This window comes from Mustela putorius, unplaced genomic scaffold, assembly GCF_011764305.1.
Source record: "Mustela putorius furo isolate JIRA1106 unplaced genomic scaffold, ASM1176430v1.1 tig00001118_pilon_pilon_pilon, whole genome shotgun sequence".
Classification (NCBI taxonomy): domain Eukaryota; kingdom Metazoa; phylum Chordata; class Mammalia; order Carnivora; family Mustelidae; genus Mustela; species Mustela putorius.
In genome coordinates this window covers 1,426,692-1,451,852 of record NW_025421577.1, presented here as the reverse complement: position 1 = coordinate 1,451,852, position 25,161 = coordinate 1,426,692, and the positions used below count along the sequence as shown (strand labels likewise).

At 42.0% G+C, this 25,161-nt stretch overlaps 1 protein-coding gene across 7 annotated transcripts in view; it reads right to left on the bottom strand.

Annotated features, from left to right (window-relative positions):
* RYR2 (ryanodine receptor 2) overlaps positions 1–25,161 on the bottom strand; it is a 738,653-nt gene that overhangs the window by 42,665 nt on the left and 670,827 nt on the right. For all 7 annotated transcript variants that reach the window (XM_045087357.1, XM_045087359.1, XM_045087360.1 and 4 more), the window contains 6 exons: positions 21,152–21,232; positions 20,307–20,395; positions 18,656–18,784; positions 6,412–6,516; positions 3,777–3,858; positions 222–1,519 (listed from right to left, as the gene is read on the bottom strand). In XM_045087357.1, the coding sequence (XP_044943292.1) occupies positions 222–1,519; positions 3,777–3,858; positions 6,412–6,516; positions 18,656–18,784; positions 20,307–20,395; positions 21,152–21,232 (1,784 nt within the window). The remainder of the gene's footprint in view (positions 1–221; positions 1,520–3,776; positions 3,859–6,411; positions 6,517–18,655; positions 18,785–20,306; positions 20,396–21,151; positions 21,233–25,161) is intronic.

Below are 25,161 nucleotides of genomic sequence, written 5' to 3'. Positions count from 1 at the left end.
GGCTGTCGTCAGGGTGGGAACTTGAGCTTACACCTCAACAGTTTAAGATACTTCAGTAATTTGTAAAGACTCTTAACAAGGCCAGCGTTGCCAAGCGCTTCCCTTTGGAAGGTCAAGGCACACATGTAAGAGGCTCTGGCGCCAGCTGGAGAACGGGTGTAGGGTTCATTTTTCACACCCAACTAACAGCCAGAGGGCTACGGTGACTTAGAGCCCATTACCTGGAATTTTTCTTGCACGTCGGGGATGGGGACCGGGTTGCTCATGAGGTCACTGAGGCCAGCGTTCGGGTTATGAGGAATGAGTTTGTACTGTCCTCCTTCTCTCTTCAGATCCAAGCCGAATATGTCCGAAAGGAGGTCGCTTTCCTCCGTCAGTTCCTTCAGGTCTGTGAGGTCTTCCGAGGGCAGGGCGGCCTCCATGGGCTTCCTGTCCCCCTCCTCGCCGTCCCCCCTCACCTCGTCCTGGGTGGGGTCCGGCATGTTAGCTAAGAGCTCCGCCACCCTGATCTTCTTCGCTCCTTCTACCAGGCTGCCCCCCAGCAGCAGGCTGCAGACGATGCGGAAGAAGCCTCTGGAAACGCTGGCCACGAAATGCAGGAGGCTCATGAAGACGCTCCAGTAGGACGAAAAGGCGGCTGTGACCATGTCCTTCACGGTCATCTTCTTCACCTTCTTCATCTGTTTCTTCAGGCTCTTCAGGCTGAGCATTCGCATGAGAGTCAAGACATTGTGCCTAAGAGCCAGCAGGGCCGACGTGACCGTCAGGATGGAAAAGAAGCCCATCCTGGGCCCCTGTTCTTCCGGCTTCTCCTTCTCACTCTCGTCCTTGTTCGCCGACCTCTCATTCAGATCCGACTCTGAGATCTGCGCCGCCAGCTGCATCTCGAAGATGGTGTCCTCGCAGAAGTTGACGAAGAGCTCCATCTTCTCCTTCTCTCCCCCTTCGTTGACCACATCGAATATGAACTGCCGTTTGGACTCCTTGACCTGGGGCTTCTCCCACTGCGTGCGGCTGGACTCGCTGATTTCGAAATAGACCCGCTCGATGCGCTTGGCACTTCCCATGATCTCGATGCGGCCCAGGAAGGGCTGGAAGTAGTTCAGCACGCTCTCGGCCAGCTCCAGGAAGGTCTGCAGCCGGGTGTCGTTGGGCATGTGTTCAGACAGGTTGGTCAGGAGAACGGCGACGTTGAAGCCGATGTCCTTCGCAGGCTCGTGGAACCGTTTGACGAACTCTTCATAGTCGAGGGTCTCGTTTTCGTCGGTCTCCGCGCAGGACAAAAGAAACTCGGTTTCGGACTGTGTGTAGTGCTTATGGCTCTCCATCGCTTTATGGAAGTCCCTCTTGGAAATGACTCCCTTGCCGTCGGGATCATATTCCTTAAATGTGTCAGAAGATGTCAAATCCTTTAGTTTTAAGAACATGTCAAAAAACTTTAGAATCATCTCCACGTTGTTGGAAGATTCCACGAGCATGTCGACCATCTGCTTGCCGATGGTTCCATTGACAACATTTCCTGGTGGGCAAGAATTGCATGTGTTCAAAGGCAACATTTTTGTTAAAATCATTGTCTACACAAAAAAAGGACAATATAAATCTTACATGACGTGTGAATCAAGGATGGCTCCTTGTTTATCTTCCACTGCATGAAGTCTCAGGAAAAAAGGGATAGTGATTTGCAAACTCTAGTTTAAAGGAGGGATTACATAAACATATGCAAAACCGTATTTGCAAAGTAGTTAGACTAACAGGAATACAGCAATATTTGAACAAAAGCTGTTTTTTTTTTCTCCTTCAAATCGATCAAGAAAGCAACATGTTCTTGAATAGAGAAAATGGGGAAAACATTTATATCCTAAAGCTAGAAACTGAAGTCCAGTTTCATGTTAATAATAAAGATGAGCATCTGGACAGCTTTTGAAGATTGAAAAATCACTGAGGGAGTGCATGGGTGGCGCACTGCCTTTGGCTCAGGTCATGATCCCAGGGTCCTGGGATCAAAGCCCACACTGGGCTCTCTGCTCAGCGGGAAGCCTGCTCCCTCTCCCACTCCCCCTGCTTGTGTTCCCTCTCGCACTGTCTCTCTCTGTCAAATAAATAAATAAAATCTTAAGAAAAAAAAAAAGATTGAAAAATCTCTACTTGAAGACAATACCCTATTTAATGTTCATAGGTCTGTAAGGCAGGTACTTTTTCATTAATTCTGATTTTACTATTGAGAAAAGTGAAGTTTAGCAAGGCTAATCAATGTGCCTGTTGCGACAAGATTAGTGGGGGCGAGTGCCAGGACTTCAAACAGATCCTCTGAAAGCAAATTATATGCTCTTTCTGGTTTAAAATGTAAAGCCCTCTCCCTACGTTTCTTCATGGTCCAGAATATTTATTGTCAGAAAATGGGAGATCACTGATAAGCTTGAGAAAATTAGATAGTATCCTAAATTATAGAGTCACAGAACGCTCTTATTCCTCGAACAGAATGTGCAGTGTAACATCAAGACAGAAACAGAACAAAGACATGTGGTGAGGTCTGCTGGCGTCCCCTCGTGCCGCAGTAAACACCGTGGTTATGAGCGTGGGTTTGGGAGCCGCACTGTTGGATTTGAATCCAGGCTCCGCCATCTACTGGCTGAGCAACTGGGCAGATGTCGGTGCCTCAGTTTCCTCATGTGCTAAATAACGATAATGATACTATCAAACTCGTCACCCTGGCATGAGGATTAGATGAGCTGATATGTGATAGTGGGTGAATTTATGTTGTCACGGGAGCAATCACTGCTGCATCTACTGTTATTCTGCTTGTCATTACTGCCGTCCAGACTAAAATTTGATGTGACGTCATGGTAAAGCGTCCTGCACTCAGAGGCTATATAATGACTACCACCTAAGGTTTCTGCGTCTTTGAAGTTCTAGCACACCGCATGCCTCCTGCAGTTATGCAAAGCACAACAGACTAAGAACCAGAGGAAAAATTAGCAGGGATTCAAGAAAGAAGAATAGGCAACAAAAACAAACGGTTTTTTAATGGCTTTGGTCCTGTTCACGTGGTATCATAGACTTCTCACATTCCCTCTGTCATCACCTCCATTTCACAGGGGAGGGAGTGGAGAAGGAACTAGTGCAAGGGTTGCACTAGTCGCTAGGAAGTAGGGAACTGGGGATTTGAACCCCAGCTCTTGGCCACCGTGCTTATTATTACCGCGTGATATAGAAGAGAAATGCAGTAGCAGAGAAAGACAAGTTGGAAAGAGAAAAGACAGAGATGAGTGCTGAGGGAGGCACCTGGCGGGAGCACGAGACTGCCACCAGCGGCTGCTGTGCGGCCGATGGCCTCTGTCTCCTCCTTCTGCAGGATGTGAATAACCCCCGAGAGTCACAGTGCAGCCAGCTCAATGCAGTGGTTTAAACAGCTGGAGTTATTCAAATGCCCATAGTCCTGATCACAGTCACTGATCAGTTAGTCACTGATCAAAGACTAACAAATGAATAAAATCGTTATGTACTATGTCTGGAGAGTGTATTCTTTAGAAGAAGTGTCCCTAAACATTACTACTGGTTTCATCCCACTGCTACATAAACTGAGATAAGCAAGATAGCTCTTTTTAAAAAGATAACTTGGAGAAAACAGTAATAAAGCTGGCGATAAATCCACGGTTATCTGTCATATCTCAGTGTTGATATTTTATTCTCTGTGGCAGGCAGACTTCACAAGCAAGCACCTATTGATCCTTGAAATAAAAGAATAATGGGTACTTGAAAATATAAATCAAGATTACCTTCTAACATGGACAGCAACATGACCACCATATCCTTCTGAAGATCCATTAATTCTTTTAAGAGCTCAATTTGACTGGAATCCTGAAAACATTAACACAGGTTATATTAACATAGAACATATAATGCATCATATATATAAAATCATAGCATATTTCTGCATTTGAGATAATATGAGAAAATTATGTAGCAGGAAGGGCATACTTATTCTCACAAAGAGTACTCTGCTTCACCCATCGTAAACACTTTTTGGGATCATAAAATAAAAGAAAGGCCAAGTGTAAGTATGTAGCTTATTGCAAAGAGGTATACTTCAGAATTAGTATTTACTACTGATTGTATCTCATTTAAGTATGTGTGAGGACAATGAATAAGTCTAACAGAAGGATGAAAGCAGCAGCAGATTCTCCAACAGCGTGCAAAACTCAGGTACCTCCACACGTCGGACGTCTTTCTTTTACTTGAAGACTGAATTTGTTTTTCCCTCTTCCTAACTTATTACACAAAAATGCTATGTGTTTTGTAAGAATTAACTTATTCAGGAAAAATGGGCGAAACAGTGATATGATGTAAATTTACATCAATCTAACAAAAATATAACCAAGTAACACCTATACAAATAATGTATAATGTATCTTATTTACCAATTTTATTCAACACCCTGATATTTCTCTGGTTAAGATTTTCTGGGTTTTTTGTTTGTTTGTGTTTGCTTTTGATTTTTTTGCCACGAAAAAAATTCTTTTACAAGGATACGTTGTGTCCGAACCTCAACTGCTTAGATTCCGCATCTTGAAACACAGAATGTACTTACATCAACATTATGACATTATGACTCACCAAATTTTCTTTTAATTTGAAACTATGCTTTCTTTCTTTTTAAATAATTATACGAGGCAGTCATTTTATTCATTTAGGTTTTGCTAAATATAAGGCTGGAAAAATGAGACTTTCTAAATAGTGTTCCCTTGGCTAGGTCTACAAACTAAACGACTACTAGGTAGCATCACGTGTTAATAAAATGATGGAACTACACTAGAATGAGAACTCCCTTGAAAGTGTATCAATTTGGTTCATGTTGGTTTTCTTTATTCACTAAAATGCCACTTGTGATTAGATGAAAGAATCATGTTATTTCCTTATTTGGTAGAAGTCACCAATAATTAGATGTTGACAAAACTCAAGCCAGGCTCTTCTGAGTCCTCTTTTCAACCAGGGTGTAATCTGGGGCTCAAAGACTTGAACAAATACTGATAGCGTTTCTACCAGCTTAAGGCTGCATCCCCTAGGGTGGCCTTAGCCCACCTTAGAGGGACTGACTGGGGAAACTCAAGGCTGTTAAAAAAAAACAAACAAAAAATTGTCCTGTGTGCCTGCTGACACTGGGGGACCAGTCTCCTCTCCCGTCTCTGTATGAGGGTAGGAGCAGAACTTCAGTAATTGCCAACCTGTGGACACAGCTGGCCTAATCAGATCTACACTGACCAACCCTTTGTGATCTCTCCCTTCCTACCTCTACTGGCCCCACCCCCCCATGCCTGGTGCCTCATTCTCCCTTTAAAACACCCACTCACCTCTGTACATTTCCCTACTGTGACAGTTATTACTGATGAAAACCTGTCCTCACCACTTTCACCAAGGCCTGCTTTAACAATAGGCTCCTGCTTGTAGCCACGGGTTGGGGTTGGGGGTGGTGTGTGCAATTGTCCCTACTTCACAGGAGGAAAGGGAGCTGGTGCAGGCATACTGCAGGGACATGTGAATGAAAACACTGGGCAGGACTGCCAATGCTCTGGCCTTAAATCCTGCCGTCTTTCCTCTACCTGACACGGGGCAAACACCCAGACCCTGACGGGCAGTCAGATCTCAGGACCCGTCATCAAAGTTCACCGCATCCAAGAGACTTATTTACTCATTTCTGTAAATCTGTTCTTTATGTGCTTATCCTTACGAAGTTTTTCTCTGACTTCCGCAAAATTAAATGTCCTGTTGATAAGTGTCTCGTCTACTGAGAACAGCTGCTCATTCATGACTCAGTAAGAAGACTGTTTCTCTTTAATAAGGGATTTGCAGGTTACAAATCCTTTTTCAGTCACCAGGATGGAGGAGGAAAATTCTAGTCAATAATCACTAAGAGGTGTATGGGTCTATGAAGAACTGTAAAATGTACAATGTTTGGGGACTACACTGTGTTATTTCTCTATTAAATTCAACTCCTTAGTATCTTTTGTTCTCCAATTTGAATAATGGCTCCCACTTATTCTTAGTTTGCATAAAATACTTGAATTAAAAACTTTTTAAAATATAGAGTAACAGAGGGGTGCTGGGGTGGCTCAGTTGGTTAAGCATCTGAATCTTGATTACGGCTGAGGTCGTGATCTCAAGGGTCATGAGATCCAGCCCCATGTTGGGCTCATGCACTCAGCATGGAGTCTGCTTGCGAATCTCTCTCTCCCTCTCCCTCTGCTCCCACTCCTGCCACACCATTCTCTCTAAAATAAATAAAATCTTTAAGAAATATGTAGAGAGTAAAAGATGTATAAAGAAGTGATTCAAGAAAGATCATATTCAAACAAAAGTAAGCATGTTGAATTTGCCAGTGATTACAGTCTTTGTCATTTAGGATGGAGGATTTACCTGAGACAGCTTCATCTGCATGTGGGCAAATACGTGAAGAAAGCCCACAACTGCATCCCACAGCCTGCTGTGGGCCAAGCTCTGCTGATTCCCGGTGCAAGGACCCTGGACCGGAAACAGATGGATAGCAATCATTCTCAATGACTTAATGGCCAAAATAAGCTGTCCACTAATGAGCAAGGACAAAATCAACTTAGCATTCACATGTAACTAAAAACAGTTTCTCAAGGATTTTCATGTTCTTTCTGTATGCTTAATAACAAAAAAAGGAGGGGTTAGAGGGTTGGATACAGTTTTGGTTATTAAGGCACATCAATTGGTCATTACTCTCTGCTGTAGGATCTGAGATGAAGCTTATGATAAGAGGCAATTACTTCTTATTGCTAAATAGTAACTTGGACAAAGCATTCATATCAAGGGAAAAGTCCTCTTCAACGATTTCTTAAGTGTACAGCTGTTTTACCAATCTTACAACCACTGAATTTTAAAAGATTATTACTTGGTGATTAACTTCACGAACCCAGAATTCAGGGCAATTGGAACCTAACTTCGCTCTCTTGGCTCACACTTCAGAAGTGATCTTTAGGTTACACTGGAGAGGACACATTGTAGCAGGCAGAGTGCTTGAAGGCAGACCATTTCTATTTTTATTTTCCAAGGAAAAATACTATAGTCACTAAATTTTGCATACATACCTACATCGACCAGGGAAATAAATGACAGGGATTTTATTAAAAAACAAAAAATATACATACAACACAGTTCTTAACTTCCAATTCACTCATTCCTTTCGGCAAATGACTCTTAAGGAGTATAAATTTGAGAGAACATTAAAACATGTTTACTCTAGGAACAAGTGACCGGAAGAGATAAGCACATTGAAGATACTGAGAAGATGTTCAATTGGAACTTTGTCCTGTGTTCAGCTTCTCTTTTGTCCTAAAGCTGATGGTAAAAGACAGTAAGTACCTCCCTGCTTCAAAAGCAAGGTGCCAGACTCAGTATGTGCAAAGGGGGAGACCAAATAGCTCTTGCCACTTCAAGGATATAAAGAAGATGAAAGTGAAAAGTGAGACTTTGGAGAGTTCCCCATGTGCTCGGCATCTCCACCTTCCACTCCTGCTGTGACGGAAGAGGGGAGACACTGAATCCTTTATACCAAGTGAGCAAGGAGCCTTCGAGAGAGCCATCCGGAGTGCTTGGCATCCGTCTCCTGAAGCTGGGTATTAGAAAGTATGAAAGGCACCGAATAACCAAAAAAGATACGTGTTTCTCAGACAGACTCCTGCAAGACTATGGAATCTTGCCCAACGACACTGTCTGAAAGGGTGATGTGATTCCAAGGTGGACGGACAGAGGCCACAGGATGCACAGGGTCTGGGTGGGAGAAGAGGCATGGGCGGGCCAAGGCCACTCATCAGAGAAAGAATGCAATATGCCACAGACCCAGCTCCGCTGTGCAGTCCTGAATTACACATGCCCTGGGAGGAAGGAGACCTTCTCCACCATCAACCCCCACTCCCATCCCCAACGCTTCTTCCGGGCACTGGTGCAGTCCACCCCTAAGGATACCAGGGGCTAAGGGGAAGGGGGGTAAGGAGGAGGAAGTAAAGAATCCTGTGGGTGGACAGAAGAGAAGCGTGGATCATACACCAGGCCGCCCACCCTCATGTCAGAGGCATGTCCAGCCCCAAGGGGGAGGGGAGATTCCACGTAAGAGTTTAGTGTACCCCTGTGCTGGGACCGAGTGGGGCTCTTCCCATGATGAAGTGTCTGAGAGTGGCCAGTGCACAAGACCCGTTCAAAGAGTGGTCAAGACATGGCCCACAAGGGGTACCTGGGTGGCTCAGTGGGTGAAGCCTCTGCCTTCAGTTCAGGTCATGGTCTCAGGGCCCTGAGATTGAGCCCCACATCAGGCTCTCTACTCAGCAAGGAACCTGTTTCCCCCTCTCTCTGTGCATACCTCTCTGCCTACTTAAGATCTCTCTCTCTGTCAAATAAATAAATAAAATCTTAAAGGAAGGAAAGAAAAAAGAAAAGAAAAGGCCCACAGAGGGCCTCTGGGTGGCTCAGTTGTTAAGCATCTGCCTTTGGCTCAGGTCTTGATTCCAGGGTCCTGGGATCCAGCCCCACATCAGGCTCCGGGCTCAGCGGGAAGCCTGCTTCTCCCTCTCCCACTCCCCCTGCTTGTGTTCCCTCTCTCACTGTCTCTCTCTCTGTCAAATAAATAAATAAAAACTTTAAAAAAAAAAAGTATTATAGACCTCAATGCAAAATCTAAAACCATAAAGCTTAAAAAAACCACCACCACCACCACAACAGCTGCCCACAGAACAAGTGTGAGAGAAAGTGGTGAGGAGAGGTCAGGTTATTTTAACTTGCAGCTTGATACATTTGGGCCAGGCTAGGGCCAGGCACCAGGCTAGGGGGACTTGACTGTACTTCTGGCCTGGCCATCTCCTACAACTCCGGTTTCGAAGCAGTGGAGCTTTAGGATTTCCCCAGGGCTCAAGTCAAGCATCTTCTCGGTGCTTCACGTTGTAAAAACCTGCGAGGGTGCCAAGTGCCAGAGGCCACTACGGGAACACTAAAAGGCCATTTCTGGGGCGCTGGGCTGGCTCAGTCAGAGGAGCACACAACTCTTGATCTCCGCATCGTGAGTTCAAGCCCCACCTTGCATGGAGAGATTACTTCAATAAACAAATATGTAAAAATAAAATAAAACTAAATGCCATTTCAAAGAAAATAATCTTGACTTTTCCTCAAGTCAGGAAAAAATTTCTTCATGGGGTATTCAGTATTTTAAACAAAAGTTAAAATATTATATGGCAAGGGACTAAGGTCTTCTGCAAACTCTAGGTGACCAAGAGTTATTTTTGCAACCTGATGTGACAGAGTGGCAGACGTGAGACCAACGGACCCGTTTTTCCTTCTAAAGTGGAAACATCCAGAATTTACACTACTTTCTAGGACCTGCTCAACCGTAGGCCATGTACTTCTAGGAAGTGATAACAAATCCAAATCGGGCACGCACCTCACCCACTGTGGGACATTCTTATTTCTTGCATCTCCTCAGTGCCTGCCTCGTGTAAAATCTTCACTGACTGACAGAGAGTGGGTTGGTCTTACTTTCAGACTGAACTTCTGGCAATAACACCTAAAACTTTTTTTCTCACCAATTATTTTGCCGTCTTACTCGAGGTATTCAGACAATATGATGTCCTCTCATCCAAGCAATTCTTGTGCTTCCCGCCTTATTAAAACTTCAGTGGAATCCTAGAGATGATTACCTTGATTTCACTGGTTTTGAATCTTCCTCTTAAGTAAGTCTCTATCGTTAGCAAAAATTTGAACCAAAAGCAATATGCAATATGGTAATCTAAAAGGCAGTCCAAAATAATGAAGCTAATGATGACTTTTTAGTCACAGAATTAACAACTGTCAGTAAATACGGTGCTAACACAAGCTTCTTCGAAATATATTTCATTAAATTCAATGTGGTGGCTTGGACTGGTTCCTGGAACAGAAAAAGGACATTCGTGGAAAAACTGGTAAAGTCTGTAATTTAGATCAGAAGATTCTATTTCTTGCTTTTGGTAAATGTGTCATAATCACATAAAATGTTAGGGGGATCTGGGTGAATCTTACACAGAGACTTTCTCTACATTTTCTTTGCAACTTTTCTATATATCTAAAATTGTAAATGAAATAATTTTTATTCACATATATATTTCAGAAATTATTTTTAAAATGCCATATAAACTAGGAGTAACAAGTTAAAAAATGTGTAAGACATGGGGTGCCTGGGTGGCTCAGTCAGTTTAGTGTCTGCCTTTAGCTCAGGTCATGATTCCAGGGTCTGAGGGATTCCCCTACATTGGGCTCCCTGCTCAGTGGGGCGTCTGCTTCTCCCACCCTGCTCCTGCTCTCTTTCTCAAATAAATAAATTTAAAAAAAAAATTTTTTTTTTTTAAGATTTATTTATTTAGTTTTTATTTGACAGAGAGAGAAAGCAAGAGAGGGAACACAAGCAGGGGGAGTGGGAGAGGGAGAACCAGGCTCCCAACCGAGCAGGAAGCCCAATGTGGGGCTTGATCCCAGAACCCTGGGATCATGACCTGAGCCAAAGGCAGACGCTTAATGGCTGAGTCACCCAGACACCCCGATTTTTAAAATCTTAAAAAAAAAAAAATGAACAAGCCATAATAAGCCAAGCTACTTTATCCCTTGGATGCTCATATAGAATGTTCTCTGTTACGTGGACAAGTGAGAATAAAGTTTAGGGTTCCAGTTCAAGATGATGACATAGGAGGGTCCTGAACTCACCTCCTCCCATGGAGACAACAAATCTATAGCGATGTATAGAACAATTTCTTTGGGACAAAAAAATCTACAATTGGTGGACTAACCCCTTCCTACTTGTCTCCAACTGAGACAGAAAGCATATGCAAGCAAGCAGGAAAGGCTGAGCAGTCTTGCCATAAACTCCACTCCATGTATGATACCCCACAACTGCAAGAAAACTCAAACCCCAGAGTTTCTCCCTGAGGAGCAAAGAGCTTTGCACCATACACTGGGCACCCCTACTATAAATACCAGTACCTGAGAAATGAGCCCTCAAAACATTTGGCTTTTAAGACCAGTGGGAGTCCCACCCACAAGACCTATGGGGCTGTGGTAAACTAAGGAAAGAAAAGCTGGTAAAGTACGTCTGAGTAGACTCACCCTTCCCAGGGCCCAGCACAGAAGCAGCCCTCATAAAGCACCCTGACTTCATGTAAAAGAGACTCATTTCCTCATTCCAAAACATGGGGCCCAGGGGCAAGGGCCGACTGGGATCTCTCCAGGGAAGGAGGCTGCCATATTCCCATTTCTCCTCGGCCTCACTAACACTAGCGGCACCATCTCTATTCTCCAGTCTGTGGGCTCGCTCATCCCTGCTCTCCCAGGGCTTGATGAAAGCCAGTTTGGTGGTAGTTGGGGGGGGGGGGGGGGGGAACCATCTTTTTTCTTCTTGTCCTTTTAATTTCTTCTTCTTCTTCTTTCCCCCCCCCAGTGTGTACCATGTTTCCACTCCAGCCACGGACTGCCGTCTTCGCACTGTCCCTCTGCTGTGGTCAGGAGCACCCATATCTCCGGGAGGGGACCTTCCACCCACATCTGGAGGACTTGCGACCCCGGCTGCCATGCGGCTGTAAGGAGCAGAGAGGAGCTCTTCGCCGACCACTGCCCGCAGCATACCGCACCGAGAGCAGCTAGAAACACACCCCGGTGTCTCCGAGAAGAGGCCTGTGTGGTTGTGTAGGCGCTTCTGCCTGGGCGCAGGCTTCCCGGGTGACACACTTCCAGGGGCCTGTGGAGCTGCGCTCAGGGAAGGAAGGCGGCACAGCAGTCTTTGTGCTCTCCTTCCCCCTCGCTCCTGCAAACTGGTATCTTGCCGAAAGATGCTTATACTCTTCCCTGATTTTTGTGGCTGCCAACAGGGAACACCTCTACAGCGCCAGGCTCAGGGGGCCAGCGAGGCTTAAACTGAGAGACCCGCAGGGTTATAAAGGATGAGGTCAGAGTTCTTAAAAATGAACACCCCCCAGGGCACAGCAAGCTGCATAGACCCAGGAGCTCCCTCTATTTGTGAAAGAGGCCTATTAGCATATCAACAGAGTTGTAGCCCCAGGGGCAGGCTTCTCATTAATGAGCTAAAGGTGGACTGACTGTACCTTCCTCCTGAGACCTTGGAGGGAGCTTTATCTTTCCACCCTCCTTCTGCCAAATTGCAGATCGCCAGCATCTGTCGGAGGGGAGATCTCATATGCGCCTCATTTCTCTGTCGGGTACCCTGGTTTGCATGAATGCTGCCAGGGAGCACCCCTGGATCACCTGGCTCTGGGGAGCAGGGTGGCTTGGGTTCCTGGTGTCGGGTCCCCCAATAATGGGTCCATGGTCAAAGGAGCGAGACTGATACAAAGCGAAGGTCAAGCAAAGCTTTATTTCGTGCCAAGCATCAAGAATCAGACCCACGGTCCAACAGACCGGTCGGGGCCGCCCCTTACAGAGAGGACGACGACGACGCCTCCCTGCCTCACAGACTAACTTTTTTTTTTTTTTTTAAAGATTTTATTTATTTATTTGACAGAGAGAAATTACAAGTACACTGAGAGGCAGGCAGAGAGAGAGAGAAGGAAGCAGGCCCCCTGGTGAGCAGAGAGCCCGATGCGGGACTCGATCCCAGGACCCTGAGATCATGACCTGAGCTGAAGGCAGTGGCTTAACCCACTGAGCCACCCAGGCGCCCCCAGACTAACTTTTATAGATCGAAGGCCATGTGGTTGAGCCTGGCCACACACAGGTGGCCAACTGAACTACAATTCACCCCATAGTAGACATTTGCACTAGTCTATCCCCTTGGTGAGAACTGGTGCCCAAAAGGCAGGGACCACACTCCTTGGTATCTAGGAGACTGTATGCGCCCCACTGATTGGATGTCTCCCCCTGGCCTGACCCACCCTTGTATCTGGGCTGTTACCTGGGTTGGTTTCCCGGACTTGCTTTTAAATAAGTTCCCCTGGAGGGGGGACAGGGTCAATTTAAGTTTTACTGCATAAACAACAAAATGGCTATTCAACCGAGGTGGGGCCGCTCCGGCTAAATAGGCCCTTACACTGGGTCCCAGTGGACTGCAACCAAGCAGAGAAACAGCTCTCGGCAGGCTACCAACTCCAGGGCACTGCATGGGGGGCAGACAGGAACATACCCCTTGTCTTTCCATGAAAGAGGCCTCCTTGCTACTCCCGGAGCTTGTGTCACGGGGACAAGCTTCAGGTGGGGCACACCACCAGGAGCCATGAAGGTATTCTCAGGAACATGGGCTGCCACCACCAGGAGCCATGAAGGTATTCTCAGGAACATGGGCTGCGGGATGCCATTATCATCCCTTCCGCCCCTTGCCTTGCTACAGCTCCCCGCTGTCTCCCAGAAAGGAACACGCACACTCATCTGGAGCCCTGATCTTTATAACTGCTGCCCATGGGACACCCCCAGATCATCTTGTTCTGGGGCCAACAGGGTTAAGGCTTGCCAACCCACATGACTGTATACATTTGCATTTTTGAAAAAGCTGCTGCCTGAGGATCTAGCTTTCCCAGTCAGCCTGAATCTAGGTGCTAAGCTCTTCTTCCCTTTTGGGTCACTGACTGGCCCGGGCCTCCTTCAGCTACTGTCAGTCGTTAAAAATAAAATACACTGCCTGGGCAATCATGAGGGTTTGAGACACAGCCAAGGCCTGACCAGTAAAGCTCATCTACAGGAGGCCACTCCTTCCAGACTGAGAGGGGTAGCTGTTTTGTTTAATGCATAGAAACCCATACAGAAAGTCAAGAAGAATGAAGAAACAGAGGAGTATGTTCTAAATGAAAGAACAAGATGAAACCTCAGGGAAAAAATATTAACCAAACAATATGGAGTACAAAGGAAATCATAAAAATGCTGCCCCAACTCAGGGTAAAAATGGATAAAAAAAAGTGAGAAATGCAATAAAGAAAGGAAATATAAGAAAATTCCAAAGAGCTGAAAAATACAACTGAACTGAAAAACATAGGCGAGGAGGTTCAGTAGAGACAAGATGGAGCTGAAGAGAAGATCCGTGAATTTAAAGACAGAGCAGTAGACCTCACCCAGTCACAGCAGCAAAAAATGAAAAAAAGTGAAGGTAGCTTAAGGGACTTCAGGGATAATACCAAGCCAACTAACATTCACATTACAAAGGCCCCAGAAGGAGAAAATAAAGTGACAGAAAACTTCCTTCCAGAGAAGATGGCTGAAAACTTCCTTAGCCTGGGGAAAGTAACCCATTAAGAAGAACCAAAAGAGACCAAAGCACACAATAGTTACAATATCAAAAGTTAAAGCCAAGAAGAGACTTTTAAGAGCATCAAGAGAAAAAACAACTTGTTACATCCAAGGAAATTCCCATAAAACTACTGGCAAATTTTTTCAGCAGAAACTTCTCCTCTAAGATCAGGAATAAGTCAAGGATGCCCACTCCTTCCAAAAGTGAATTTTGCAAAAGCAAAGACAAACAAGTGGGACCACATTTTTATTCAATGTAGTACTGGAAGTCTTAGCCAGAGCCATTAGGTAAGGGAAATAAAAAACAAACAAATTGGAAAGAAAGAAGTAAAACTATTTTTATTTACATGAGGACAGGATACTGTATATAGAAAATCCTAAAACACACTCCACTGACAAATGGTGAGAACTAATAATTCAATTAAGATGTAGGATACAGGGGCGCCTGGGTGGCTCAGTGGGTTAAGCCTCTGCCTTTGGCTCAGGTCATGATTCCAGGGGCCTGGGATCGAGCCCTGCATCGGGCTCCCTGCTCATCGAGGAGCCTGCTTCCTCCTCTCTCTCTGCCACCTGCCTTCCTTGCCTACTTGTGATCTCTGTCTGTCAAATAAATAAATAAAATCTTTAAAAAAAAAAAAAAAGATGTAGGATACAAAATCAATATAGAGAAATCTGTTGTATTGTTATCAACTAATAATAACCTATCCAAAAGAGAAATTAGGGCAGCAATCCCACATACAATTGCATCAAAAGATTAAAATACCAGGGACAGATTTAATCAAGGAGGTAAAAGTCTTGTACAGGGATAACTATAAGGCCCTGTTGAAACTGGAGAAGATACAAACAAATGCAACGATATCCCACACTCCTGCACTGAAAGAATATATATTATTGAAATGGCCAAACGACCCAAAGCAATCTATTGATTCAATGCAATGCCTCTCAAAACTCCAATGGCATCTTTCACAGAATAGAACAAATAATCCTAAAATTTGCATAAAACCACAAAAGATCCTGAATAGCCAAAGCAATCCTGTGAAATCTGGAGGTACCATGTTCCCTGATTTCAAACTATACTGTGAAGCTACAGTAATGAAAGCAGGATTGAACTGGCATAAGAACAGACCTCCAGATCAACAGAACAGAAGAGAATCAGGAAATACATACATCTGTAGTCAATCAACTTATGACCAAAAAACCAAGAACATGCAATGGGAAAGGATGGTCTCTTCCATAAACTGTGTTGGTAAAACAACATAAACCACATACGCAAGAATGAAATTGGACCCCTATGTTACACCATCTACAAAAATTAACTTAAAATGTATTAAAGACTTGAGGGGCGCCTAGGTGGCTCAGTGGGTTAAACCTCTTCCTTCAGCTCAGGTAATGATCTCAGGGTCCTGGGATCGAGCCCCGCATTGGGCTCTCTGCTCAGCAGGGAGCCTGCTTCCCCCTCTCTCTCAGCCTGCCTCTCTGCCTACTTGTGATCTCTGTCTGTCAAAGAAAGAAATAAAATCTTAAAACAAAACAGTGTATTAAGGACTTGAATGTAAGATCTGAAAGCCATAAAGCTTTTTAAAAAAAATACAGTGGTAAGTTCCTTGACGTAAGTCTTAGCGATAATTTTTTTTTTAATTTGACACCAAAAATAAAGGCCACAAAAGCAGAAACAAACAAGTAGGACTGTATCAAACTAAAAGCCTGCTGCACAGCAAAGGAAACCATCAACAAAATGAAAAGGCAACCTACTGAATGAGACAAAATACAGGTAAATCATGTAGCTAATAAAGAATTAATATCCGAAGTATATAAGAACTCATACAACTAAACAGCAAAAAAAAAAAAAAAAAAAAAAACCTGATTAAAAAGTGAGCAGAGGACCTGAATAAACATTTTCCTAAAAAAGATATCCAGATGGCCAAGAGGCACATGAAAAGATATTCAAAATCACTCAACATCAGGGAAATGCAAATCAAAATCCTAACGGGATATCACCTCATACCTTTTAGGATGGCTATTATAAATATACATGCTTTTATATATACATATATAAATATTTACATATATTTCATATACATACACATGTATATATAAAATAACGAGCACTGGCAATCATGTGGAGAAAAGGGACTCCTTGTGCACTGTTATTGGGAATGTAAATTGTTATAGTCACTGCAGAAAACAGTATGGAAGTTCTTAAAAAAAAAAAATGAAACTACCAAATGATCCAGCCATTCCATTTACAGGTATCTGAAGAAAATTAAAACATTAACTCAAAAAAATACACGCAATCCTACGTTCATTGCAGCTTTACTTATAGTAGCTAAGATACGATAATAACCTAAGGGTCTACTGATGGATGAATGGATGAAGAAAACGTGATACACACACACACACACACACCTATAGGAGTATTACTGAGCCATAAAAAAAGAAACTTGACACTTGTAACATGGATGGACCTTGAGGGTATTATGCTCAGCGAAATAAGTCAGACAAAGAAAGACAATTACTGTATGATCTCACTTAAATGTAGACTCTAAACAAACAAACAAATGAAAAAGTTCATAAACATACAGAATAGACTGCCAGTTTTCTGAGCTGGGGGGGCATGAAATGGGCAAAGGGGTCAGGAGGTATAAACTTTCAGTTATAAAATAAATAAGTCTAGGGAATGTAACATACAACATGGTGACAACAGTTAATAACACTGTATTACATATTTGAAAGTTGCAGGAGCTGAAAGAGCAAATCCTAAATTTCCTACTCATAAGAAACTGTAGCTATGTATAGTGACAGATGTTAACTAGACTTAGTTTGGTGATCATTTTGCTATATATACAGATATCAAATCATTATGTTTATATCTAAAACTGATACAATATTTTGTCAAGTATATCCCAATAAAAAAATTGTTTTGCACATAGTGAGAGGTTAATGGATTCTCCTAGTTTTATATAAATTTAGGAATCTCACCTATTTTAAGAACCAGGAAATGCTCGCTGTGCACTGAGAAAGGCATTTAAGTTCCATATGTGATACTGAAACCATTTTATCAGCTTTCTATAGAATTCACTGGCTTCCTAATGTCATTGGACAATTCTATTACTTAAACAAGAGAATCCACACAGAATGCTATGGCTATACCTTACAAGACACTTGAGAAGACAAAAGCAGCAATAGAAGCCAGTCAAGACAAGGAAAGAGGAATGTGACCGGACCAAAACAGATTTAAATTTTCACTTTTATTTGACTTAAAGAAAAATTCTCAGAATGATCGAGTGTGTCTTTTCCATTGTGAAATGCTGTGATAAGGGTCCTCTTTCCCTCCCAGGGAGAGACTACAGAAAGTGAGATCCTTCCCAGGTATGACTAGAGAGGAGAGAAGGAGCCGGAGGAGAGGAGGGGTCATTCCCTCTCACCCCCCACTTCTGCAGACCCTCCCCTGCATCACCCTCCCCTGGCCATGCATGTTCATCCTGTAACACCTGCACCTATGCTAGGCCCTGGGGGACCACCTGCTATTTTAACTTCCTGCTTTAGGTCCTCTTCCTGCTGCACGATTCGTTTAAGTCTAATGAAACTAACTAAACGTATCTCTCCTGTCTTCTCCCTAGCAGATGGCACTTCAAACACACTGACTGACTGATTCAGAGAGATACTGGCCACGGAGACAGAAAACAAAGATGGCTGACAGTCCCCTAGCAAATACCAAAGCTTCACATGTTGAAAAAAACAGAATTTAATAAAATCTTTAAAAAATCTTTAAAAAATCTACAGGTTAAGTCTAGCAGTTTAGCCTAAAGAAAATATAAAACAAATTGATGTTAAAAAAAAAAAAAGATACTTTCTTCATGGTTATTGCAATTATACCTGAAATATACATTACTATACGATTTTATATGTATGTGAGTGTATGTACACCCACACACGTATGTGTTCTAACATGAAGTTTCACTATTCTCTTTTATATAAAGTTTCTATGAAAATCCTTGCTTTTACTGGAACACAATACAGAGTAAGTTAGTGTTCTGTCCTTTCACTTTCCCTTCTTCTTTTTTTCTCCTTCCTTTCTTTAATATTTACTGAGTGCTTAATACATATTCCAGGCTCTAGAGATATACGAGAGTCAACCTTCTTGTTCATGTCTCAAAGGAATCAGTAATATCTCCATCTGCCAAACAGTAAAGCAAATTCAGTCCATAGAAAATCACATCTCAACCTGGTATTTAATTGTCATTGACTAAAAATCTATACGAAATGTTCACAGGAAATGTGGGCCATTGTAGGAAAGTAGGCATCTTGCATTTTCGAAGAATTCCAAAGAAATTCAAAGGTAACCAGTTGACCCTTTTTTATTTTTATTCATTAAAGGCAGAAATATTTAAATGTTTACCTGAATATACTCTGTGAGAGTGTTAAAGACTTGCTTTGCTACTTGAATTGCTTTGGAGAAATTCCGTTGTCCTTGTTCATCAATAACATCTTTCCCAGAGTAATACCAGTAGAAATCGCTAATGGATTCCTGGAAAAGAGGGGTGATAGGATTAAGATACAACCTCAAGCTACCACTGACCTGTCCTCCCTAGACAGAAATAGCAGTTGGAGAGAAGAAGCAGAAAACTTAGCTTTAAAAATGACTGTCTCTGATGATCTTGAATCTCACAAACATAAGGATTCATAAGATCAACATATATTCATCCACTGAGCAAAGCTAAATGTTGACTACATAAACACAAAAATTAGACAAGTCATGGATGTTTTTTGGGTTACAGACATCAGGGCCTTTTCTCCAACAAAGCCCATAATGTTTCCTCACGAGAACTCCCAAATGTTCCTTGTTCCTGTAAATGCCCCTCAAGAAACTGATTAGTCTATTAAAAACACTGACACTACCAGGGCGCCTGGGTGGCTCAGTCAGTGGGTTAAAGCCTCTGCCTTCGGCTCAGGTCACTATCTCAGGGTCCTGAGATCCAGCCTCATATCGGGCTCTCTGCTCAGCAGGGAGCCTGCTTCCTCCTCTCTCTCTCTTCCTGCCTCTCTGCCTACTTCTGATCTCTGTCTGCCAAATAAATAAAGAAAATCTTTAAAAAAATTTTAAAAAAACAAACACTGACACAACCATAAACAAGATCAACCTTTCTAAACAGGATGTTTTCAACAATAACTTACATTGGAAGGAATTTTAGTTGGCTAAAGGAGTAACGCACTGTCGTCTAGCACGCAGACTACATTTGGGTTTTGAGATATGATTTTAAACATCACCAATATGTTTTCAGCAATATATTTCTTTTGTAATTTGCTTCCAAAATGGAAGCTTTAGGTAAATATATATGTATATATGCACACACACACACACACACACAGTGCTTTTCCACACTCAAAAGATTCAGGGAGATACTGAAAGTTTGAATGTGCAGGTTTTGCACGACTCTATCAGGCCAGCCTTATAAATAAGATGAGGGAAATAAAATTTGTACAGTGCTCCCATTACTTAGGAGCCTATGCCTTCAGATTCAGTCTATTAACGTGTGAAAGATTATTATAATATCAGGAAGATTTTTAAGTGGTGGAGTGTTAAGCTGAATTTTAAAATTAATTCACATTTCAGGATAGCTGAAAATAACACCTGTTAAATTTAAGTGTATTGTAGATATTTTGAAAGCCTTTCCTTCTCACTTTTGAAAATGTTTCAAATACTCTTCCTCCATTTATCTATGAACTGTAGCAGAAGGAGCAGAGCATGTAAGTACTTTGCAAAATGAAAATGAATTTGAAATGCCATCAAGCTGAAAACTATGGGGGGGAAAGATTCCCACTTATAGAAAGGAAATAATGAGGCAAAGAGGAGCCAGGATCAGAGGCAAAGACAAAAGGAGCAGTTTCACCCTAGGACTTGGTGAAAGGCTATGATCAAGGACAAAATATCTCCAAAATTTTTGTCTAGTCATCCATCAGAGCACATTACAACACGACAGTTTAGGAGCTCTGCCCCGTCATTTCAACTACCCCGCCCTTCCATTTCTTCCCTTCAGAAGGCAACGCACCTGGACTCTCAGGAGGTAGTCTACGGTCGAGATGATTATGTTCACAGTCGTATTATTGCCAGTCTGAGTTCTCAGATAATTTTGAAAATCTACATAAGATCAAAAGATGTTACTAAAGCTTCCCTCCCCAACAGTTTAAAATGAGTTATTTGAGGAACTCCAAAACCAAATGATGTCTCCAGCAAAATCATCGTGGCTAAGAATGGTGCTTGCTTTATTCAAGAAGAGTGTTTTACGTGGGCATCCCAACCCATCGAGGTGTTTCACAGACTATCAATATTCAATTTTTGGTCTACAAGGTGGCTAACTCTGTTTCCTGATCCCTAAGTCTAGAGCTCTGGGCATGTGAATCACCGGAAGGAGTTCCATCCTTTGGGATGGAGTAATTAAATTATGTATTCAGTTATCCTTTGTCCCTCAGTACTGTTCTCAGTGCTGGGAAACAAAGATAAAATTAAGATACAGTTCCTGCTTCCTACAGAGTCTAGGAGAGAGCTAGTTATCTCAACTTGCGAGAAAGCAAATTATATCAACCACAAAGGAAAATACAAATACAATGAAGTAGATTCCCCAGTTAAAGAGAAGATGTATAAAAGAAATAAAGCCCTGTATTTCTCTTTAGCTATCTATCTCATGCATCTCTTTTTTCCACCTGTCTTCTTCAACAGAACAACTGATGGAAATTAAGCGAAGTGGCTAGCAAAGGACTTTGCAAGTAGGAATGCAATACACAAAAGGTCACCGTGCATGTACTAAGCATACTGAAGAAGGCTCAGGGCTGCCTGCTGACTGATTTCAAAATTCTGATTCCTTGGTACCATCCCATAGCCTGGGGTCTCACACACCTGAGTTGTGTCCCTCACAGAGCAGTTGTAGGAAGCGAAAGAGGTCGCAAGTGAATTCGTCGTCCTGGAGAACCTTTTCTCCTGCAGAAAATCCAGAGAAATCAGACATGATCAACTACCCTGGCCTGTCCCTCCCCTTCTCCCCACCTCCATAAAACTTGCAGGTTGATCTAGCATTGTTCTGAACCAAAAACAGTCACAAATCATAGCCAATGTTCTATCTGAAGCTCATTCGATCATGCGCTTGGCAGATAGATGTACTTTTTCTTTGTCAGAAAAGAACATTTGAATCTTAAAACTCAAGTTTCTCTCTGTTAAAAGTAGCAGCATGGGTTTGGCAACATTTTAGAAACAACCTGAAGGTTTAAATGTTTCTTCTTTTCTTTTCTTTTTTGGGGGGATAAGGTGCTTCTAGGAATGATCTCTACATCTCTTAAAAACACCTAAGTTAAGTCTCCTTTGTTCCCAGAGTAAGACCAAGTGATTCAATGCAAAGGCATTCAATGCACAAGGAAGACAGGACCAAGAGTTTCTTTTATTTAAAGAATAATTAACAGAAATTGTAAATAACAAAAGAATTTTAAATGACTAGAAACTGTTTAATTCATTTCAACTAATGGTCTCATTAGCTTGCCTATGGATTTAAAAAAAGTAAAAGCTTCAAAAATCTAATACAGAGACGTCATTGGTTGGAGCATTACTTGCAGAGGAGAGAACCAGCGAACAGACCTATTTTAAGTATCAAACCAAAAGAAAGACTTTGGCTCATGCTCTGTGAGTGAAACTAAGCAGGAAAGGTGAAAAGAAGGCTAGCTCAGAGCTACAGAAGCATCATTTAAAAACAAAACAAAAGTAATCTGGTTTCTGTTCAGATGGTATAAATCGTTCACCTTTCAAAAAACAAAACAGAACAAAACAAAACAAAAAAACAACTCTATCTATGGGGCAAGCATGACACCTCAGAAAAGGGTTCAGGTATTTTACCTACATTTCAATCAAAATGTATCTTGATCACAAGTCACTCTGAAAGCGAAAACACAAAAAAGCAACAAACGGAAAAACGGCACCACACAAATGAAAGTTGATTTCAAAAGCATAGAGTGTCAGTGGAAAAACTGTCAACGTTATGAGTGTACGTTCTGGCATCTAAATGTGTTGTTCAGAAATTAAAATGACACAAAAATGTTGTTTGGCAAGTGGATGGATGTACTTATGTCTTTGAAAAAAAATGATAATAACTTTTCAGACTGGAAATACTTTGGGCCAAGAAAGAAAACTATGCAATGACCATGTGTTTACTTTAACTAAAATTATGAATGATTATAAGGACAGAGAGCTGATGGACTTACCAGTCTGTAGTCTGTGACTTTCAAAGTGAGAGGCTTCGTATAATGGGAGGGTTAGGAAGCAAAACCATTTTGAAAACTAATATAAACATTAAAAAAAGTACATAAAATCACTGTCCTGGTTTCCCTGCAAGATATGATATTTGGTGACCAAACTAAAATCACCATGCATACAGATAGTTGTGTGGCAAGTTCAAGTTCAAGTGCGCATTGCTGCGATTCTCAGTCCATGGCTGATAAGCCCATTCCTCAGTGTCTACATTCATGGCGGGTAGCAAAGAAAGGGAGAACAGTCTAGGCTAATAAAGGGAACTCTTCCCGGATGCTACTCAGTATCTCTCTGTGAACTATTTCAATCAGAAGAGTCTTTAACATAACATTTAAACCAAAATATGATGAGCTATTTACACAGACTTATTGACTCTCTCCTTGCGAGCCCATCTAAAATGGTCTTTGTTCTAGAAAACTGCATATACTCAATGTGGAATAAGTAACCCTTGAAAGAAAGTCCTCAGAAAGGTTAACAACGAAAAAAATATATCGACTACTTATGTTCCTAGAAATGCTCTGCACCATGCACACTGATTTATGACGTAAGGCTGTATTCACTGTCGGCATGCACAGAAGTTTCATGACATACCAAAACACATACAAGTAACTTCACTTACAGAGGAACACGCTGAACACAGCAGAACAATGGGAAGAGGAGAGTGGGAGGGGGCGGCCAAGCCTTTATTTACCATCAGGGGATACAAGGTATAAACTGGGGTGCTCTTGCCTAACGGACACATTACGATCTGATTAAAATGCTGCCATTCCCCATGCTGCATGTAAGTGGTACAGTAACAGAGATGGATGATGGCTTTATGTCTGCAGAAGGTACAGGACCAACCGTCTATTTTGTGATGTGTGCAAAAGAAATTCCATTGTAAGATGGAAACCGAGATTAGTAATAAAACGAAATGGAGTAAAATGCAGTTGAAAGTGCTCTGACATTCTTAAAATATTTTGTAATTGGTACATGACGGTCAAATGCAAATATGGTAAAGGGCATTCCTTTGGTTTCATTTTTCATTATAAGGGGCTTATGATTTCTAATACCATAATAAAGGGGAGTAATTTCAATACTGTTGCTGGTGATGAGATGGTTGTGTGTTCCCTACTGTCCTCATCTGTGAAATGAGAACATGTGCACTAACCTCATTGGCTCTTTCTAATTTGTGGAAGCATTTTTAGAAATTGTGGAAAGGTTACAATTATTAGTAGCAGTGGCAAGAACACTAAATAAAGATGGGAACAACATGCCTAGGTGATGAATATGGTGATTTTAATTATTAAATGTGTTCAATTTTTCTGAAAAGCCAATTATAGTGGGCCAAAATATTTGCAAAAACATCATTTTCACTTGGAAATAATATTAGTAGACTTTCTTTATTCAAGCTACCAGTAAAATAAGTTCCTATTTTAAAAATCTAATCACTTTCATTTTTTTTTTTAAAGATTTTTTTTATTTGAGAGAGAGAGCAACTGAGGGGAGGGCCACAGGGAGAGGATCTTCAAGCAGACTCCCCACCGAGTGCGAAGTCCAATGTGGGACTTGATATTACAACCCATGAGACCACGACCTGAGATGAAACCAAGCATTGGATGCTCAACCAACTGAGCCACCCAACAGCCCCTCAAAAATCTATTATTTTTAAAGGTCACTGTTCTACTCACTAATTGGTTTATCTAATTAATTGAAAAGTACATAAGGAGTTGCTTAAGTGTTTGTTTTATTGGTTACCTAAAACCTCCATGGACACAGCTCAATGCTGTGACCTAGAGAGGCTGAGTTTAATCGTTATTCATTGCTAAAAGTTATCAATAATTATTTAAAAAATGAATGTGATGAATGAAAAGACTACCTATATAAAAACAACTTAATTAGGATAAATAGACTAGAAGACTCAGATCCTCTTTGTTATAAGGTCTTTTCATGGCAGCATCTCCAATAATGGAAAGCTAAAATGGTGAATAACATGAAATAGAAGATTGGCTGCATCAAAGAACTCCCTACAAAAGCTTGTTAACTAGAACTCAAGAGTGCTTCCCCACTGCCCTCCACCCTGACAAAACCATGGAAGAAATAGTTTTGATCACTGATCTTCAGAGGACTCAAATATCTATTTTGTACAATGGCAAAACTGAAAGATTAAGATAAAAATATTTTTAAATACTGAAAAGTCAGGTATTTGACTCCATGTGGGCATTTTACTGTCACTGCTTAAATGGTTTAACTGGCTGCTTAAATTATACTACCACTCAACTGACAAAGGATACAGTTTTTTAAATGGATTCACAAGTAATGTTTAGTTAGTGACCACAGTGTGCTAGGCATTGTGCTAGATATATTCTCTCATCATTTCATCTCAGGTTTGCAATAATTCTATGAAACGGGTTACACAAATCCCATCTTGCAGTTCAGTAAACAAATGAGCAGTTAAGTAACTTGACGAAGGTCCTGGCTAGGACTAGCTACTGGCTAGTTAAGGGTTTGAGTCTAGTAAATTTCAAAAAACATTCATTAAGTGTCATCTACACACTAGGCACCTTGTGAGGTCCTGGGCACATAAGGAGTGATAGACACAAGCCTGAACCTGAAGTTTATGGTCTAATGGAAAA